General features: G+C 41.7%; 1 protein-coding gene across 2 annotated transcripts; it reads right to left on the bottom strand.

Annotated features, from left to right (window-relative positions):
• Positions 1-5,693: 5,693 nt before the first annotated feature.
• On the bottom strand, positions 5,694-14,744 carry lpar4 (lysophosphatidic acid receptor 4). Of its 2 annotated transcripts, none has more exons than XM_034092745.1 (3): positions 14,523-14,744; positions 7,308-8,091; positions 5,694-6,788 (listed from the first exon to the last, which is right to left on the bottom strand). In XM_034092745.1, the coding sequence occupies exons 2-3, from the start codon at positions 7,881-7,883 to the stop codon at positions 6,300-6,302; spliced, it is 1,065 nt and encodes a 354-aa protein (XP_033948636.1). In that variant the 5' UTR covers positions 7,884-8,091; positions 14,523-14,744; the 3' UTR covers positions 5,694-6,299. The 2 variants fall into 2 exon arrangements, with proteins under 2 accessions (XP_033948636.1, XP_033948634.1); XM_034092743.1 differs by having other exon boundaries at positions 14,494-14,744.
• Between the last annotated feature and the right edge of the window lie 1,436 nt (positions 14,745-16,180).

A 16,180-nucleotide genomic window follows, 5' to 3' on the forward strand; every position in this document is an offset into this window, starting at 1 on the left:
GAAACTGCCCCGCCCCCTCGCACACAGACGGGGGATAGATCTCTTAAACGGAGTTGGCGACACTTAAACTGCAATGTAATGTTTGTGTAGCAATAATACGTATACAACATATATCGGGGTCACAGGTTGTTTATCCTTGACAGTCGCACAGTGGGCACACGCTTAGTGTTTTCATATTCAGCAAATGTGTACACGCTAAACTGCAGACCTCAAGAAGAAATAATACTTTCATTCACTCACGGCAAAAGTTACTTTACTTACTATAAAAACTCACGGTAAAAAAATGCACTCCCTATTCCATTGTCATGAAGGTGGAATCTAACTATATCCAGAATAAGTTTTATTGGATCCAGGCTAGAAACATGTTTATTTCTGCTGTAAAGTTGGGCATTTTAACATGGGGGTCTATGGGAATTGCTCCTTTTTGCATCCATCCCCTGTCGGCCACTAGATGAACTGCAGTTTGTGGCACTTCCTTCTGGGCTTCCCGGTTCTGCGCTATGAAGCGCTGATTGGCTGTGGGTGGGCCAGACGTGCATGTGGGTGGGCCCAGGCCCACCCGGGCCCACCCACAGCTACGCCGCTGGTTGACATAACTTGTAAGTTTACTGACAGGTACATACCTTGTTCACCTGGCTCAGGTGGTGGCTCTGGGGTTGTTGTGTGAGCCACCACTTGAGAATTGCCGTCTTTTTTATTAAAGAAATGTCTAATGTCCATCTTCAGAATCTCCGCGTCCGGGGCTGACAGTTTAAAGTTTAAACATTGTCACAGAGGAGAGGTACGTACCTGTCAGCCAAAAAAACACGTTTATTTCCATGCAACTCTCTGATTGGTCTGGTGGCGTCGTCTTGCCTTTGTGTTGCATTCACTGAACATGGGAAATTACATTTCTGCCGTCCGTCCTATAGGTAAAGTAGGTTAATGTATTATATTATTGAGGGAGAATTTGTCCGGGGCTAAAGAAAAAACATCCGGGGCTAAAGCCCCGGATGCCTACCCCAGGCGACGCCCCTGGCTCAGCCGCTCAGAGCCTCAGGATACTGAAATCTGTATTTTTTAAATCTTTTTTTCCTTCTAATTTGTTATTCTTTTCAAAATAACACACTGTTATTTACTCACCAATAACACACAATTATACTTGCTTTTATTTATTGGTTTAATTCCATAATCTCGGGATTTTTTGGCGTCCGTCAGGAACTGAATTTCAAAATAAATATAACCGGAAACAGATGTAGGCATTTCGAGCGATTACCCAAGATCCTCAGCTATGGTTTTAAGCTCGCTGATTGGATGTGTTAGCCGCAATGCATGCTGTGATTTGGTGTTTATATTATATGAAATCCGGAAAACATTTTTAAAATAATAAAATAATACTTAATTCCGAGTGCTCTTGCTTTTCTCTTTGAAAGTCATCACATAACGGCATTGTAATACACGGTTCGGCTGCATTACATATTACAGATCTGCCGTAGTTCTTTATTTAGAGAGCCCTGATGAGAAGACCTTTGGAAAAACTGGAAGAAATGCCGCCGAAACTGAATACTTGACGTGGATCATAAATATATCAACAATTAAACAACATCTTCAATTTCTCTTCACACAATACGTCTCCTTACAGTATCAACACTAATTCGGCTGACTTTTACATTTGATCTAATTCATAGATAGGTTATATTTACACCATAATGGTGCACAGCTGACAGAAAAGGACTGTAGTTTTTAAAGATATTACTGATTTTCTTTGAATGTAAGAATGTAAATACTGAGTCTGAAATAGTATAGCAATATGCTGTAAAATGATGTGAAAGCATGCATAAAACTATACATCTTCAGATGTTGTACATACACACTAATAATACAGAGTTATTATGGCTGTGTGTACCTTGTGTGCACCTCCTAGAGCATGTTATTGAATTATTGTTTTTATGTGTTATATTTGATTAAAAAAATATTAAGAGTACATACTTTCATAGGGGGAAAGTATAAATATAGAAATATAGAATATAAAAAATCAAGAAGATACTATAAGTGATCTCTACAATAAAACAGTTTAGTGCAGGATGTACAAAGATATTAATAGGAGGAGGTGCAAAACAGAAAAACGGATTCACCTTTATTTAAACATTAAATATTAAATATTAAGCCTGACAAAGTAATTAACGTCTAATATATTGCTTTCCTGCAATGTTACCTATGTTGAAGCACTTATTTTAACTGATATTATACACTCTTATGTATGTAGATAGAATAAGAAATGTGCAGAATATGACAGTTTAATGGTGGAGGTACACACATATTGATAGATGTCTTGTAATGCACTGTTGAGGAACCTGTGACCCAAGTTTTTCATTCAAAAAGCCCGTGATTATGGAATTAAACCAATAAATAAAAGCAAGGATAATTGTGTTATTGGTGAGTAAATAACAGTGTGTTATTTTGAAAAGAATAACAAATTAGAAGGAAAAAAATATTTAAAAATACAGATTTCAGTATCCTGAGGCTCTGAGCCCCATTTATTTTCCTCACAGACGGCAACAAAAGTCCGAAATTATACGATTTAAAATAAAAGCAATAATTGTGGCTTGATATTGAGTAAGAACATGTTTTTATGAACCACACAGCTTCCGGTCTTCCTCGACCCGACCGGAGAAAAAGACGTGCTGCAGCCTGCAGGCACGAAACACGTTACCAGTAGAAATACATTGCTTTTAAAATCGTGCTGTGCAACACGAAAAAAAGGGGCAAATCGTGTTGGTGAACACGAAATGCAGTGAGACTGGGTTGGAAAGAAGGGAGCCTCGTTCAGCTGCGAGTGTGACTACAGACAGAGTTCACTCCCTTAAGGAGTGGGAGTGGGAGTGGGTAGGGTTTGGTTTGGAATTGGGCCTTCTACTTCTTCATTTATTCTATTCTGGTGTTTTCAATTGTATATGTGCTCTGGCCACTAGAGGTCAGAGGAGGCCTATATTACTTTTTCACTCTTCCTTCAGTAGGCTATGCAGATTGTTCCTTTAAAGGACACACGTCGTCTGTTGCAATATTTCAGCACATTCTTTACATGAACCACTCGAGGGGTAAAGGCTAGATCTTGCATACTTTTCTACACTCCCACTCTTGTTGTCCTCTCTGCTACCCTTGACCCCAAATCCCAGAAGACTCCATCTACTGTTGTCTCCCTGCTGCGGGATGCACATGTTCATATCACTCAAACTGAGAGGCCTGCTGGATTTATTTTCTCTCTTTACAGTCTCTCTCTTGCAAATCCCTGCTTAAGGCATAGAGCTTTATGGCTGTCCCAAGTAAGGCCATGCATCTCTGACTCTGCATAGCTCTATGAAAGAATGGATAAACATCTTGTACTAACATCATGTACTAACATCATGTGCTAACATTATGTCATCTGATGTACGCAGGACCCAGATGCTGGTCCTTACAGTAGCTCAATGCAATGTCACCTTTAAAGGCTAGACCACAACAAAGCTGGGAACATGCTAAGCTAGTTAGCAAGCTTTTTAAGGCTGCTAATGGGGAAAGCTTTTTGCAAATAAATACTTGTTCTGACTCTTGTCTCATCACTCTTTGAATTAAATACAAGTGGAGGGTGCTACATGCTGATTGGCTATGGATGTTTTTCTTCATCCTGAACTTTCAAGGTCAAATACGCTAAATTGGCATGTCACAGTTCACTAAAGTTGACCTGGATTTGTAGACGAAAACGTTTCTCCTTACAATGATTTGATTGAATAGTTGCTTTAACTGCTGGTGTTGCGCTTAGTCTCAGTGTTGCACTGCTTGAAACAAGCGTTATGTACTGAATAAATAAAAGGTATTTTATATGAAAAGTATTATAGCCAATAGGGGTGTAACGGTTCACAAACATTTCGGTTCGGTTCGTACCTCGGTTTTTAGGTCACGGTTCGGTTCGGTACGTTTTCGGTACAGCAGAAAAAATTATCACAAAACATAACATATTTTTTTTTAATTATTATTAAACTGTGAATAATGTATTCACACAAATAAATGCAAAATATAATAAAATAAACATTAAGGTGCAGCATTTCGATGAACTGAAATAATCTGTATTTGAACTGTACTGTACTAGTACTCACAAAACATAAACTATTAGTTTTGGGTTTTTAATTATTATTAAACTATGAATATTCACTCAAATAAATGCAAAATATAATAAAATAAACATTAAGGTGCAGCATTTCGATGAACTGAAATAATCTGTATTTGAACTTTACTGTACTAGTACTCACAAAACATAAACTATTAGTTTTGGGTTTTTAATTATTATTAAACTGTGAATATTCACTCAAATAAATATAAAATATAATAAAATAAACATTAAGGTGCAGCTTTTCGATGAACTGAAATAATCTGTATTTGAACTGTACTGTACTAGTACCTAAGCAGCCAGCTTGACATTATGACTTGCTTGTCATTGTATTTTCATGTTTTTTTTAAAGAAAAATGTACTTGTCCACATTGCTTGCCGAAAGGGCAGATCTGCTGGCACTAGCAATGTCTCCTGCTGTGGAGAACACCCTCTCGCTAGGGACAGAGGTAGCAGATACAGCCAGGTAGCGCTTTGCTAACATGGCAACATAAGGATATTTGCCGTTTGTAATAGCTTTGGCTCGGTCTGAAGTCTTTGCGAGTGGTGGAGGCTTAAATGCTAGTGGGAGTTGGGTTTGCACTTCAGTCTTTTGGTACCGGTGATATTCACGTTCGGGTGATGCCTTTTCAAATGAGTGTGCAAGTTTGATGTATTGCCAGCCGCGTAACCAATGTTAGTTGAACAATGCCGACAAACAGCTTTGGTTCGGTCCACCTGTCTTTGTCCGTCATCCTTGTACGTAACTGCGAAACCAAAATGTTCCCAAACCGGAGACTTCAATGATGCTGGAGGATTTTCGAGCTCAACTTTATCTGCGTTCGCCATTTCGACAGTTCCTCAAATTACTGACTACATTTGAACGCATCCCTCTGACCAGCTCGTCCAATGAAATGACTTGCTCGCTCTATGACGCGTTGAACACAATGGGAGCAAATTACTCTGAATGCTGCGACGCAGCACCTGAGATTACTTCCAAGAAGTTGTTCACGTTCTCAATTTTTTACGTTTAACGTTATATTCATTCGGTACACTTCGGTACACACGTGTACCGAACCGAAGGGCCCGTACCGAATAATTTCGGTACGGGTACGTGTACCGTTACACCCCTAATAGCCAAATAAAAGCAATCTCAGCAAACTCTTGGATTACTGTTTATGCTCTACGTGCAGCGTAACACGATGATTTTGGGTTTTTAGTCAACAGTGTTTGGAGTGTGTGTGCACATTGCTGACTGTAAGAGACTTACAGAGCAGATCTGCAGTCTAAAGCCAGATTAAGACAGAGAGAGCTAATTCAGAGGCAAACAATGAACCATTGCTCCAGTCATAATAAGCATTTGGCCTGTGACACAGCAAACAGGCCAAGGTCCTCCACCGGATCAGAGCCGCCCTATGTTAGAGAACAAGACCGCTCTGGTTACTTGATGCAAACAAAGACATGGAGTAGAAAAAAAACTCCACGGGGTCAAATCAAAACCTACAGTCATGCTGACAAAGGCCAGTTCGGAATGCGTTTCACGGAACCAAACGGCATAGGGCTGGGGACAGAAATAATAAATACAGCCATGAAAGTTATTCAAAACAGACATTTAATGGCCTCGAACTTCAACATGAGATACATTTAACTCAGTAGTTCAGCGCACTGCTGTGTTACAATAACAGTGGGTCTCACCACACTAAAGAATGCCACAACATTAATGTCTAAAATGATATATTGTGCTGCGAAAGCTTCAACTTTATAACAATACAACTTAAGGGCTCAGTGTGTTACAAAAGTACTAAATAGCATGTTTCAACAATGCTAATGTCAATCTCCATTCTCTCCACAACCCAGTGCATTTGTGAGTGTTTGTGTGTTAAGCCTGAGTGATGATGTGTTGCAGTCTCTCTCAGAGGCCCTGCGTGTCTCTGTACAATAGTCCTGGTGTGGCTGGGACTCTGATCCCCGTAGTGTTCTCTCATAATAAACACACACAGATACATTCCTCTGTTCTCCAGTGCTGGATTAATCCGTAAAGCCCAGGCCATACCTCAGGATTTACCTCAGGACTTAACTAATCTGCTGAGTTATGTGTCACTTCCAGGACCAAACAGCTGATCGCTTTGTTTTCAAAATGCAGGGCTCCCGTCAAACCCACACCGTCCATCTTTTAACTTCCGTCTGCGATGCTGTGTCAGAACTGACTCTCAGACATCTTCGAATCCTTCCCGTTGCTGGCCGCCGTGTGTGTGTCTCTGGGGAGAGTGTGTGCGGCGTCCTGCGTCTCGGTGTCGCTGCGGGGGATGCTCTCAGGCCGGGAGCTGGACCCTTTGCCTCCCATGGTCAGGCTTTTCTGGAAGCTCTCCGAGGTGAAGTAGTAGACCACGGGGTCCAGGCAGCAGTTGAGGCAGGCCAGGCACAGAGTGATGGGGTAAAGAGTTCGGGCGAAGCGCTCCACAGCGCAGTTAGCCAGGGCCTGGGTCCGCACCAGGGCGTACAGGAAGAGGATGGAGTTATAAGGGACGAAGCAGATGATGAAGATGCCCAGATGGACCAAAATCATCCGCAGAACACGTTTCTTGCTGTTACAGCCGCGGCCAACAGTCATCGGACGCCGAAGTGTCCGCAGAACAAGCGAGGAACATACCAAGTTGGCCAGGAGGGGAAGAAGGAAGCCCACAATCTGGGAATTAAAGAAGAAACTTAACTTAAAAATAGAAAAACATTAAAGCTTTGTCTCTGGTTAGCTTAATAGAGAAAGTGTATAAATGGTGTCTATTCATAAATGCATAAATCCTTCAGCGGACAATTGAAACTTTCAAGTTGTCAGTTTTTTGGCCATGAAAGGTGACCAAAATCATATTTGTGTTTTTTTTGTCAGACACGTACATAGACAGTTACTTAACAGCCACACACAAGCAGCTGTTGGTGGGTAACCACATTTTTACCGTTGCAATGCTAGGGTAGATGCAAATGTAAACATATTTGTGTTAAGGGTCTGCTGGAGAATAAATATATTATCATGAATTGAATCAGAATGTTTAAATAAAGGAAAGGTTTAAAAAAATGTGTGCATGCTGTCTCAATTAACTGGAAAGAAAGAAACTCAGCCGGTCAAACTTAAAAAAATCAGGAATCAGAATCAGGATATTGCCATTGGTGCATCTCTCGTGTTTATGGTATTATGTCTGACTTTCCTCACCTCGATGAATATGGTGATTTTGGACAGGTAGGTCTTCCAGGTGCTCTTGGAGAAGCCCTCGAAGCAGGTGGTGGCTTTGTTGTTGCTGTTAATGGTGGAGAAGAAGGTCACCGATATTCCTCCTCCGACGATGGTGAGCCACACGCCGGCACACACCAGCGCTGCGTTCTTGCGCGTGCGGATGGAGCGCGAGCGGAAAGGGTAGACGATTGCCAGGAAGCGGTCCACGCTGATGCAGGTGAGGAAGAGCATGCTGCCGTAGATATTAGTGATGAAGGCCGTTCCTGATACCTTACACAGTCCATCTCCAAAGGGCCAATGGCGGTTAACATTGTAGAAGACCTTGAATGGCAACGTGAAGACAAACACCAAGTCGGATAATGCTAAATTAGTCATAAACATGGTGGTCTCGTTACTCATCTTCATCCGGAAGCAGAACACAAAGAGGGCGGCACAGTTGGTGATCAGGCCCAAGACAAAGACCACACTGTAGACCACCGAGTACAAGTTGTACTTGAAGGAGTCGTCAATGCCGCAGTCCTCCATTCCGGTCTCATTGAGCACCAGGCTAGCCATGGTGACAGCTTCGACAGAGAGGGGGGCTCCAGAGAAAAGTGGTACACCAAAGGTGTCAGGAAAGGGGCCGGTCGAGGTGGATATGTGGGGACGGGGTGTCAGCAGGGGCTCCACCAGACAAGTCTCCTCCAAGTCATGGTGGACATTCAGACACACAAACAGAGGCAGAGACAGTCAGGATGCAGGACTGCAGGGCCGCTCAGTCATCCTGTGGAGAGAAGAGGAAAACACACGGTCACTTCCTCACTATAAAAGTTTCAGACACGAGAAGTAAACAAGTCCATAAGACGAGGCATATGGTGGATGTGTAAGCCTTTAGCCACTGAGGAAAATACATAGTGTATTTAGATGTGTCAGATTTATACCGTGTTATTCAACAGTGTGAATTTTAAATGATTGAATCGTGAATGTACAATTATGTTCGAGCCAGAGTTTTAGGATAAATGGACAATCTGCAATTCCCATAAACTTACCAACTGGAGGGCTATTTTCTGCATAAGCTATGCTTTCTGACCTCCTGCTTGATTGACTGTATACATATTGAATTGAATTAGTCGAATACAAAAAAATATATTGACCAATTACAACATTAGTATGGCATACAATCAAATGCATTTAGAAAGAATAATTTAGATTGTATGCCATACACATTTTGGTATATATTTTGGTCAAAATTATTCAAATTTTTTATTCGACAAATCAATTCAATATTAATACAGACAATCAATGGAGCAGACAATCGAAAACACAATTTGTAGAAGCGGGAGGGCATTTGGTAAGAATAGAAACATATTATAAATGCTTGATATTATAAAACAAGTCCATTTCAAGTGTTGGTATGCCTGTAGCATTCAGTTTATATGCATGTTTGTCAGTGTGCCTTTGCAGTGCATGTGTTATCCGTCAGTATAAATAAAGTGTTATCCGTCATCAGGGCTCTCGTTCACAGGGCAGTGTAGCATGCAGCACTCAGGCTGTCATCACAACTGTGAGAGGTAACTGCTTACAGATACAGAAAGTGTACTGTAAGTGAGGAGGTCAAATCAGCAGCATTCATTCATGAGCCGGTGTTAAAGAGCCCAGTTATAAAATTCACTCCAAACCGCTATAACGGCTAAGCTCCAACTGGATGAAGTAAACAAGCCAGTATGCTGGTTTGTTACAAAAGCTTTGCAGAGCTGCTCCCACCATCACCAAGCAGTGTTGTCCTCATACACAATAGTTGTGATGTCAAATATGAACAATGAAAATGATTTGATATTGTGAAGGACATTTTCTAGTCATTTACTCGTAACTAAATATTTGTGTGGGTGTGTGAACTATATTGTTGAGAATTAGTTATCTCAATCCCAATGTGCTGTTTTATATTCTACAACCCCAATAAACGTAATGTGTGTATCTCGGAAGTGTACAAATGTATATTGCAGGTTTTATAATGAGCAATTCTTCATGATTAAAAAAATATCAAAACTTCTTAAACAAAAATGCATGTGCAAAACAAATGATACAGTATTGGACAAACTTTGTGAAATTGTTAAAGTATATAACATATAACATATTGCATTAAAGGTCCCATGTCATGGCCACTTCTACTGATCATAATTCCATTGTTGAGGTATACTAGAACAGACCTGGCGGCAGACATACGTCTCTGGGCGGGAATTTGATTTACCAGGGCGGGCCCACCCCGAAACTTACATTTCCTGGGAAATCTGAATTGTCAACGGGGGGGGGCTGTTAGACGCTCAAGATTTGTCAACGGGGGGGCGGGTGAAGGAGGCGCTCGTGAATTGTTGTTACGGAAACAGATTGACGGTCTTATTATAGGCTACATCCATTGGTTGGTTTTGTGGCACATTTGCAACGCTGTGCCAACTTGGGCAAGCACGCAGGCAAACTTGAGGAGCGCACACAGGGTGGAGAGGTGGAGTGAGGTTGAGCGATGGAGAGAAAGGGAGTGCCCGGCACTTAGCGCCCGGCACTTAGCGCCCGGCACTTAGCGCCCGGCACTTAGCGCCCGGCACTTAGCGCCCGGCACTTAGCGCCCGGCACTTAGCGCCCCCATGGAACTAAGTACAGATCGCGTTCACACCGGAATAAGTTCCCTGAGGGAAGATTACGCAAATGAAGCCGCTGACGTCACTTCTTCTGCTTTGGGTTTACTGGCAGGCCGCAAACCACTTCACGGTGTATACTGCCACCCGACGTCCCCGGCCGGAAGTCCCCGGAGTTGGGGACTGGCTTCAGTAGAAGCTGCTGCTACTGAAGCCTTTGAGTAAATTGCCAGAACGCCGACACCTCCATGTTTTTTTTTGTGTTGCCATAAGTTATTCTTTCTCTGTTGGTGCACGGGGCTAATGCTAATGCTAATAATGCTAATGCCAGCAAATACAATGGCAGCTTCACAAAACTTTTCAGAGTTTTACGGGGCGTGGTTCGCAATTCTCCCAGCCAATCGAAATTGGTACTTTTTTCTCCCCAGGATAGTACCACCTCTCTAGCAGGCACTAACAATGGGGGTAAAAGTTCTCGGAACTAAGTACTCGTTTTGGTGTGAACGCAAAATTCCAGGCACTAACGGAACTAAACGGGGAAAAGTAAGGGGAAAAGTGCTCCGTTGTGAACGCGCCTAATGGGTCCATTTGGGTATGGTCACGTCACTGTACCAGGAAGAAAAAGAGAAATCTCCAACGAGGAGTTCTGGGGCAGCACAGACAGGTATTTTCTGTGTTAGAGTTTTACTCGCAACAGGGTGTACTTTGAGGGTTTGTGACTTTGCAGACCGTTTACATGCAGAAAAACCTTCATAACACACAAGGGGATGGGTAACCGGAAAAGCATGACCTTTAACATGTCCAAAAGCGACCCAAGTTATATTTATTTTAAGGTGTGCACTTAGATAATCCCTAATGTTTGTCAATAAATTGCTAATTTTAATCAAGCTAATGACATTTGGTTGTCTGTAATAGCTACGGATCCCCTGATATTGTATTGGTTATCTTCTAAAAGCTGCCAACTGATTTGTATCAAGTTTTAGACTTTAGATTTGTACAATTCACTTTTAGAACTTGGTCATTTTTAACTATATATTAATGTGACATCATCAGATGTCTGGATCATACGTTTTCTGTGAAAAAAAGGCTTACTTTTTTTTTTGCAGCAACCAAACAACATCGTGGAAACTCATTATTTCTAACAGGAAACTCCTTTATTAAGTGTTTTTACTGCTTTAAATTCCCTGGTCAGTTTGTTTTGTAAAGAAAAATTCTGCTCCCATTAAAAACCTCCTGAATAATAACGGAATTCTGATTAGGAGGAGCCAGGGGTTAAATTGGGCCGGGGCTGTCCGGGGCTCAGCACATTGGACGATGCTCTGCCTCTGACGTCATCACCCTCGAACATTTGTTTTATGTTTACAAAAAACTATATATATGTTCAAACTTTAGGGTCGATATGTGTTGACTTTACTTTAAAATAGCAGATCTCTCTGACATTTCGGCTTAGTGAACGCTTAGTGAACGTGTGTCTCTGCTCCGATCAGGAGCTGCAGCTCCTTGATACAGAGGACCGTCGTACCCAACCCGTCCTGTAACACGGAGCCCGTTTCCTAAACCATGCTAAATGTGTGCATAAAGCTGAGTTATGATCGCTCATAATTAAATAGTTTACAGTGAGATTTACCCACATACTTTTGGCCATACTCGCGCAGCCCTATGAATGGAGATTTCCACACAAATGTTCTTTAACAAGTGTGCAGAGCAATGTAGATTTAAAATAGCAATTTAAAGGTTGGATATTTGTAAAAATATGATATATTAATAACTTAAGATTTAAATACCTTTATTTGTATTGTGTGATTTGGTAGCATCAATGTGTGCATTTGATACAGATAATGGAGCGGTTACTTTAGGGCCTCATACAGTAGGCCTATAGCCCTTAAATATAATCAAATAATGAGATCCTCAACAACCCCCCCCCCCCCTCGAACCTCCACACAGAGCCCCCCCACATATCAAATCCCAATTTAACCCCTGGGAGGAGCTGACTGCATGGATGGCAACGATGGGAAAGTCAACCACTCCCATGATCCAAGGCTACTTAAAGAAAACGCCAAATTACTCTTTTGTTACGTGTCAACTTTTAGACTTTTAGTGGCAGAAAATGGCATATTGTGCATTTATTAAATGATTCAGCCAAAACAGAAGCAGAGGACATTTCCTATTTGTGCATCACCTCTCTTTCCCTCTATCTCAAAAGGAAACGCCACCACTTCTATGTCACTCCAAACTGGAAAAAATCTCAAGTTTTTATCAAGGTTTTCCTATTTCCATTTAATTAGCCTTGTTTAAAAAGTGAAGATTAACAGTTTGAAGACTGTCTGTGAACCAGGCAGGGAGAGGGTTTTATTAAAGACCGTTGAGGAAATCCAGCATTTTGGACCTCCGTTAAAGTAAAAAAAACTGAGGACATCTCTGCCTCTGGTGCATTGATTTTGACCATTATTTTATCTTTCTTTAAGAATCTCTCCCCCAATTCCTCTAACTTTATGGGACTGCCATTCCAAATCCCCTACAGCACCCGATTTAACTAGCTGGCCTTATCTTGTGTTACGCAACACAACTTAAGCAGCAGTGGAGGTGGTCAGCCTTTTGGGATCCTGTGTAAAAAACCCTGAGTGTGTCTGGAAAGATTCACTTTATCGGCCTTTTCATCATACACACACACGCAGACACACACACAAAGGCAACAGTGTGAGTGTAAGCAGTCCATCAGCGCTGTCCTGTGCCAGCTGCAGTGTGACATCTTTACTGCGTTTTCACACGCCTCCCAGAAAGAATCCTCACAATACCCTCACTGTACCCTTTTGCACCAAACACACACTTACATGTGCACAAGTCTACCCCACGTGCACACACAAGCAGGCAAACACTTACATGTGCCAGTCCACACACACACAAACACACTAACTGTAGGGTTCTGTGTACCGTGGCTCGGTCCCAGGACCTCTGACAGTGAGGGCTTCATATTCAGCTGATGTTGTTCCTGCCAAGTCTATACAACTCTGACTCTGGCTGCTATACAGTGGAAGTGAAAGGAAACAAGAGCCATTTCTATTACAGACGAGTAGCAGAGACACATTTGAAGCATGTTTTGGATTTCTAAGAGCCCTGCTGAGGGAATTCAGACCTGAGTGTGTGTATGGATTTCATATACAGGTCATGGACAGCTGCACAATTAAAGGGTCGGCCGTGGCAGTGACAGAAACAAGCCTCCGGGACCCGCTGGTCCTAACGGATCGAGTTCAGGCTCAGCTCGCATCCAGCTGTTCCTTTCTCTCACATGCTAGGAGGAAGAGGAGGGCAGAGAGAGAAGGGTGGAGGACAAGCAGAACATCTTAACTGCATTCAGCCAGTATGGAGTTAGTGTTCAGAGTGTGTATTCAATCAGAAAGGTCTTGTAAGAATTGTGTTTCAAGTTACATCACACTCCACCAATATCATGATTACGTGAATACGAAGTCCTCCAAGTGCTACTTTATAAGGTTGCTAAATATTTGAATCTTATTGGAGCTGAAACGGCTGGTTATTAACTACGTTTCTTAAAGAAATGGAAAAAATTGAGGCCAACTGCAATTTAGTGACTGAATAAAACGATGTACATTTAGTTAGGCTACATAAATGAAGTACAGCACTTCAGAAAATGTTATGTAACTGTAAACTTCTAGTTCACTACATGTTGGTGCTTGAGTCAGATAAGAGATTAGTCAATGGACAGAAAATATATCGCCAACTGTTTTGACATTAATTGAAGGAAAAATGCTGTTATCAGTCTTTAAAATATAGAGATGTCCTCTTTTTCTGTGTTTTACATCATATTAAAGTGAATATCTTTGGGCTTTGGACCAACAAAACATTTAAATACATCAACTTGGACTTGGAGAAACTGGGATGCACATTTAAAAAGTTGTCTTGCTTTATGTAGACCAAACTATTACAAGAGAAAAATAATCCACGGATTAAACATTAAACACCTAGACATTGATGCGTCACTCATAATTATAACATTATTATGAAATGTTTCATTCTGCACGCTAAATGCTTTTACTTTAACTATAATGTTGATGCTAATACTTATGTAGGCTACTTTTACTTTAGTAGCAATTTTCAAGGATATGATAACTTTCCACCACTGCTGTAATTCAGAGTGATATTTGCTTGAGCCTATACTGAAACGTGTTGTTCTGTACATCTGAAAACACTTGAGTTAAACCGTATGACACACATACAATCTAAATTACAATTTACAACGTTAAATTATTCGGAAAACAGTTGATGAAAGCTCTTGAAAGAGCTGTGCAGAGACCATAATGTGTGTAGTGTATTGCATTAGCATGTATTGAAGCTAGTTTGTGTACAGTTCAAAGACCTGTCACACACAGTACATCTGAGCTCTTTGCAGCCTGTAGCTGCTTTTTGTCAGCTCGTTACAACTGCTGTAATTCAATTGTGTTGCTATTTCTTTTATCTACACAACAGCTATTGTTTTAGTGTTCAACTAAAGACAACACATATTTTTCAACTCTACACAGACAGTATTTGTGCGGACTTACTGGCAGCGCAGTGGATGGTGACAGCTCACCTCAGCTGTCAAAAGAGAAACTCCATACTTTTCCCTCTCAAATGTTGTGGTGCTGCTCAATGTTTTAGTTTCCAGCTGTCCCAAACTAACACCAAGGAGTCACGAAACCAATGTTAAGCTAGTTAACGTAGCAAAACTCTTGAGTTGTTCAATTAATCCTCACGACGTCTCTCCGTCCGTCCGCTTGAAATGAGTGCAGCATCTCAGAGTGGAGCAGCTCGCACGGCCACAGGAAACGAGACAATAGCACCTCGACTGCGCGGGGGGGGGGGACAAGGAGGGAAGGACATAGGGGGAGAGAGGGAGGGAGGGGGGACACAGGATGGATCAACTAGAGCTCAAATAATCAAACTTTTATTTTATAATACAAACCTCAGCATCACATCACAGTTAATGTGATAACCATAGTCTATGTGATAACAGGCATTTCTGCTGTTTCATTCACGGAAAATGTACTTCCGGTACTTACACTAAACGTGGGTGTTTTACATTATTAGCCTTTTCTCTGAAACACTGAAAAAAATGAAACGTTGAATTTAGATAAATGAATGCAGTATATTATAGGGATCTGGTACTTGTTCAGCCTTGAAGTGTTCTAAACACATTTGACACATTGAAGTCTTTTAAACTTAGATTAAGTGTTTGTTGACATTAGAGAGCAAATTAACATCCCATAGCGAGAGACAGTCTCACTTGTAATTGTGTTGTGAGTCTGTGTGTCCTCAGGGAAGTATCCCTTGACATGTGCACTTCCCGAGGTTTCTGCTGTGTGTCTCCCTGTTAAAGGCTTTTCGGGGGGGGGGGGTTCCATCTAAAGCAAGGTTGGAAAAGTAAAGAGAGTAGGCTATAGTGTGTATGCTGTAAAGATTACAAACCCCCTATAAATGCAATACTTGATTTGTTAAATTGGACATTTATTGAATATTATTTGCCAAAATCATGCAAAAATTGCCCTTGCTTTCGGTCTAAAAGCAGCAAAAGGTATTGTTAACCTTGGTGAGTGTTGCCTCAGAACAACAGCACAATGATATTTTGGCCGATCAAAGTCCTGACACACCATTGTTACAATACAATCTTTATGTCTGAGGCTCCCAAAAGAGTTATTTTTAGCCAGGTGTCAGGGCGGTGTTGGCCAGTTTCCCATTGTGCCCAGGCTGGCATGGGACCGTGGTTGTGTGCATGTGTGTGTGTGTGTGTGTGTGTGTGTGTGTGTGTGTGTGTGTGTGTGTGTGTGTGTGTGTGTGTGTGTGTGTGTGTGTGTGTGTGTGTGTGTGTGTGTGTGTGTGTGTGTGTGTGTGTGTGAGTGAGTGAGTGAGTGAGTGTACAATAGCAGCAGGGAGGACAGGACATCCTGCTTACTGCACAAGCTGCCAGACACACACACACACACACACACACACACACACACACACACACACACACACACACACACACACACACACACACACACACACACACACACACACACGCACACACACACACACACACACACAATTATTTAACATGCACACAGATGTTACACACCACCAGATGTCTTTCACCTCAGGATAGTTGGTGTTGAAGTTCTGTGTTTAAAGACGTATGACACACATTGTGATAAAAACACGTTTCCTTAATGATGTTTCATATTCCAGAACTTTCCTTTGTTTCGTCAGCTT

This window comes from Pseudochaenichthys georgianus, chromosome 10 (assembly GCF_902827115.2).
Source record: "Pseudochaenichthys georgianus chromosome 10, fPseGeo1.2, whole genome shotgun sequence".
Taxonomy (NCBI): domain Eukaryota; kingdom Metazoa; phylum Chordata; class Actinopteri; order Perciformes; family Channichthyidae; genus Pseudochaenichthys; species Pseudochaenichthys georgianus.

Bases quoted from the DNA above. Each gene is read 5' to 3' on its own strand.
- lpar4 (XM_034092745.1), bottom strand. From the start codon at position 7,883: ATGGCTAGCCTGGTGCTCAATGAGACCGGAATGGAGGACTGCGGCATT. The intron at 6,789-7,307 runs GTGAGGAAAGTC...TTTAATTCCCAG, and splicing joins AAATCACCATATTCATCGAG to ATTGTGGGCTTCCTTCTTCC.